Source organism: Elephantulus edwardii, unplaced genomic scaffold, assembly GCF_000299155.1.
Source record: "Elephantulus edwardii isolate Elephantulus edwardi_28Jun2011 unplaced genomic scaffold, EleEdw1.0 scaffold00064, whole genome shotgun sequence".
NCBI classification, from domain to species: domain Eukaryota; kingdom Metazoa; phylum Chordata; class Mammalia; order Macroscelidea; family Macroscelididae; genus Elephantulus; species Elephantulus edwardii.
In genome coordinates, this window is record NW_006399814.1 from 6833370 (window position 1) to 6838115 (window position 4746).

Consider the following 4746-nt stretch of genomic DNA (forward strand, 5'->3'; position numbering starts at 1 on the left):
GGTAGGTGCCTCTGCTGGGGGCTGGGGAGGGCTTGGGGAGCCCCGTGCCTCCTCCTCCCCAGGGGATCAGGCTGGTCCTGGGGCTCCCTCTTTGTGGCCCCTACCCTGGGCCATCCTTCCCGCCCTGCCGCCTCTCCGTGCTCCCTCTAATGTTGGTCACCCCCCCACAGCCTGCTGGAGGAGAGCTATGTGCTGAAGGACCCCTTCACTGCCGACAGAGACAGGTTCCTGGTCCTGGGCTCCCGGTGCAGCGTGTGCAGCAGACTGGTGTGTGTAGCCCCGGTAAGTCAGTGGCCGAGGCCGGCCCAGTCCCGCGCTCAGCAGTGGGAGTGTCAGTCCTTCCTCATGGTCACCCCAGGAGCCCCTCCAGCCACCAAGTGGGGGTGTGGCCAGGCTTCTTAGGGGTCAGCTGGTCCCCCTTATAAATGAGGACTTGTCAGGAGCAGTTCTGGTGGCACTGTGATTAAAGCCCCTGGCTGATCGGAAACCAGCAGCTGCTCCGAAGGGGAGAGGTGAGGCCGGCCACCTGCACGTGCCACTGTCACGGTCGTGGGAGTCCCGTCCCTAGGTGGTGCTCTGTCCTGCGGGTGCCATTGTCATGGCCGTGGGAGCCCTGTTCCCAGGCAGTGCTTTCTGTTGTAGGGTGGCTGTGAGTTGGAATCAACTCAGTGGGCTGGGTTTTAGCCCCCCTCCCCCTCAGTCTTCCTGCCTCACCTCCTTCTTGCCCCACCCTTCCCCGAATACAGCCCCTCACCAGCTTCCTTTCTGGGCGAAGGGTCCTTTCCAGTCAGCAGGGAAGGGTCCTTTCCAGTCAGCAGGGAAGGGTCCTTTCCGGTCAGCAGGGAAGGGTCCTTTCCGGTCAGACCCTGCTCCGCGCTCCTGTTAACGTTTATCCTGGGAGCAGTGCACTCAGCCCCTGCCCTCTCCTTCTCCAGGAATGCAGTTTATTCTATTCCAAGAGGTTCTGCCTGCCTTGTGTCCGGGAGTACATGGACGCGTTCCCCAAGGAGATCCAGCAGGACGTGGAGAAGAGGCGCGCTCCAGCCAGGGCTCCGGCCAAGACGCCCCGTGCCAAGCTTGGTGCTAGGAACTGAGGACAGCTGAGTCGGGTGGCAGCCCCTGCACGTGGCCCCAGGCTGTGGCTGAGCAGAGGTGGGGTGCCCCTTCTGTCCCTGGGCTGTGCCTGCAGCAACAGAGCATATGCGAAGCGGACACCTTGCCAGCCCTGCTGGGCACTGGCATTGATGTGCCAGGTGTGCTTGGCCCCTGGGCTGAGCACGCGTGGGAAGCCTGGAATGACCTGCTGACCCCCACTCCCACCCCTGGGGCTGGCGTGGCGGCCTTGTGTGCACCCCCTCCCCAGCCAACTCACTTGGCAAGCACAGGGTTCTCGGGACCCCTTGTGTACTGTCTGGAGGACACAGCGGTGGAGAGCCTGAGAGTCCTTGAGTGGCCGTCATGAGGCCACTGTGCGGTGGGCATGAGAAGGGAAGGACCTAGTGGCCCTGCAGAGCCTCAGGCTGCGTGTTGTCCTCTGGCGCTCGCTGTGTTGGGATGCTGACCGGGCAGCCTCAGGATGAGGCCAGGAGGCTTCCTCCATGGGTAATGCCTGGAAAATGCTGGTAACCTCAAGTATGTGTGCTGTCATTAAACCACTGAAAATCCAATCAGTTTTCTGAAAAAACAGCTGGTGTCGTAATTCTTGTGGGTTTACCTGGTGGACCAACAACTTCATGGGCTGGAACAGCCGTTGTCTTCGATCACAAGAGGGCAGTCAGCTTACAGGGCCCAGGAAGTGTTGGAGACGGGGTCATCGAGTGGGCAGTAGAGCTCCGATCAAGGGAAAGGGGGGCTCGGGCTCGTTTCACGTGCCCACACTTTCAAGTTTCCTGCTTTCTTAAACTTGGGGGTCACCTGGGGCCACACTACTATGTCCTGACACTGCCACTGATCTGATTCCAGCTCAGCGACCCTGCAGGGTGCAGAGCAGGAAATCAAAGGGGTGTACTGCATAACCTGTTTGGTACGGGTACACCAAAGGCTGGCAGTTCGAATCCACAGCTTTTCTGAGGAGGAAAGATGAGTTGTCTCTTCCCACTAAGATTTGCAGCCTCAGCAGCTTGACGGAGGGTCGCGCGAGTCGGGATCTCCCCGAGCTCGTGGGTCTGCGTGTTGTGGGGTAGAACTGCCCGGGGTCTCCACGGCCGTGCATCTGGGCCGAGGCAATCTGTTCGTCTTCCTCCTGCCGAGCGGCTGGTGGGTTTAAAGGGCCAACCTGGTTAGCAGCCAGATCCTTTAACCACCTGTCTAAAGGGGGAAGGGTGTCCAGGCGAGGCTGTAGGGTGGGCTCTCGGGCACGGTGGGCACCGGACACTTCATCTCAGATTAGCACTCAGCAGTCACCGAGGAGTTTTTAAAAACAGTTTATTTTTTTAAACCATTAAGGCAAAACTGTACCCTGAAATTAACTCTTCACATTCATCAGTCTTACAAATAGGACATTCCAGAAGTTCTCATCAACTCAGGTCAGTACTGCAGATCAGCTGGGAGGACCAGTGAGACCCGGGATTGAGAGGAAAAGTGAGGGTGCCCCAGAGTCACTGCCTCAGACCACCAGGTCAGCCAGCGAGACCACCCGGTCAGCTAGCGTGACCACATGGTCAGCTAAGCGACCCCTTGGTCAGCTATTGTGATCACCCAGTCAGCCAATGAACCACCGAGTCAGCCAGCATGACCCCGGTCAGCTATCGAGATAACGACAGTCACACTGCCCTTTTGCACATCTGCTTCCTGAGGGCCTGGGCAACCACCTGGACCGAGATTCTGAATTGAGAATGGATGCCAAGGCCTGGACAGCAGTGTCCACTTGGGCCTGGCCCCTTCCTCCAGCAGGCCCAGGGGCATGCAGATCATGATGGATGGCAGTGTGGGTTCCCAAGGTGTCCGGATGGACGCCGAGAGGACATGGCCACACACCAAGGGCCTCGCATGCCTGTGGTTTCTCCTGTGCTTCACAGACACGAGGGAACACTGGGGCCGAGTCCCATCAGATGGTGCCGGATGCCAAAGTTCTTTGGTAATAACCCACGGGCAGTGATTACCAAAATAAAGAACAGACGGCGCTTGATTACTACAAGCAGCTGGACAGCCTGTAGCGAAACTGTGTTGTCCTAAACCTGGACCCTCTCTCCCACCTGGCACCAGAGCAGCCTTGCTGGTGAGAATGAAGGTAGATAGCAATCGCTGGCACTTTATGAAATGTGGCAAAGGGGACAGACTGACACGGCACCAGTCCTGCAGCTTGGGAGAAACCAAACACCGCTGTGCATGTTTGTGTACAGGTGTGTGAGAGTGTCTGTGCTTGTTACAGACCCAAGGCTTTTAAGAACATACCGGCAGTTACCACTGATCTCAGATCTGAATGATCTGCTATTACGTGCCTGACTGAAAAGCAGTAAACATTCGGATGTTTAAAAACCTCAAATCACAGTGGTTAAGCTACAGCTTTGAACACTGTACTTTGAAAACCAGTGGAAAAGAAAAATCAGCCCTAGAAAATGCAGATAAACCAGGAAGAGTAGGAAGTGGTGTGTATATTTTTGAGGTACTCTTTTTTAAAAAAAAAGTAGGGGGGAAACAGATTGTCTGGAAAAGAAGGCATTTTCAAAGTGGATGGTTTGCCTTTGGAAAGGCTCCCTGGTTTAGGAGTCTGAAGCCCAGTTCTCAGTTTTGAGGGGCTAGGTTGAGGTTTTCGGGCTCCCGAGAGATGCCCAGGAGTGACCTGTGGGCCAGGAGATTGGGGGCCCTGCACCCATGTTCTCTCATTTTCTGGAGATGCAGAGTCATGGTGTGGGGTCAGTGTGGGCTCACACTCGAGGCTGACTCGTTTGGTCCCGTGTCTGTCAACTGTGCTAACAAACCATAAATGCTGGCTAGGGGTGGGGGGTGGGGTGCAGGAGGGACCGGTGGTCATTCCACGCTAGAGAGCTGACCCAGGCTTCCACTAGCTTCTGTGATGTAAAAAGACATGTTCTCATTATTTTATACATAATAAACTTGACAGCTGTTGGGCCGCCAGGGTTCCCCGAGTTACCAAATGCTTTCACCAAGGCCTGACATTGGCCGTGACGTGGTTTGGGGCCCTTCTGTCTGGTCAAGGCGGTGGACAACGGTGTGGGGACAGGACCGTGTTAATCAACCCCTCTTCCCTCATGAAGGCGGCTGGGTCTGGGGGTGGAAAGGATCAGGTTTCTCCTGCCACATACTGCAGTTCTGGAAGCAGATGGTCAGCTGACAGTCCACGTGCAGCCTGAGGTGGCCTCGGGGGCGCCTGGAGCTGGTGTGTGCTCGGAAGAAGCAGAGCCACCCGGGCAGCAGCCTGGATAGAGGGAAATTAGAACCTGCCGCCTGTCCTACGATGTCCAGCCTCGCATTTAGCTTGTGTGGTGGTTTCACGTCTTCTGGGTGAGACCCCAGGGGGATGATGACTATTTTCCTGAATTCTAAACGGGCACTGAGCCAGCCTCCCCGAAGGCCTTAGACCTGGACCTTCGGAGCCGGGGCTCTGGGCAGCCAGGTCCAGGGCCTGGGTGGAGTCCACAGGATCAGGGTTCTTTCACGGCCTGGATGGAAAGTGCATTGTCACACCCTCCCTCCGTCTCCCGAGCTCCAGGCAGCCAGGATGCTCCAGTGCCCTCTTGGGGAGGCATGGGAAGGTGTCCCTCACCACTGACTGCCTTGTCAGGA

At 57.0% G+C, this 4746-nt stretch overlaps 1 protein-coding gene across 1 annotated transcript in view; it reads left to right on the forward strand.

Annotated features, from left to right (window-relative positions):
- Window positions 1-1462, forward strand: part of CDPF1 (cysteine-rich, DPF motif domain containing 1) — a 2247-nt gene extending 785 nt beyond the window's left edge. Inside the window, exons 2-4 of the mRNA XM_006888126.1 lie at window positions 171-282; window positions 936-1082; window positions 1190-1462. Of these exons, the coding sequence (XP_006888188.1) occupies window positions 171-282; window positions 936-1082; window positions 1190-1462 (532 nt within the window). The remainder of the gene's footprint in view (window positions 1-170; window positions 283-935; window positions 1083-1189) is intronic.
- The last annotated feature ends 3284 nt before the right edge of the window (window positions 1463-4746 follow it).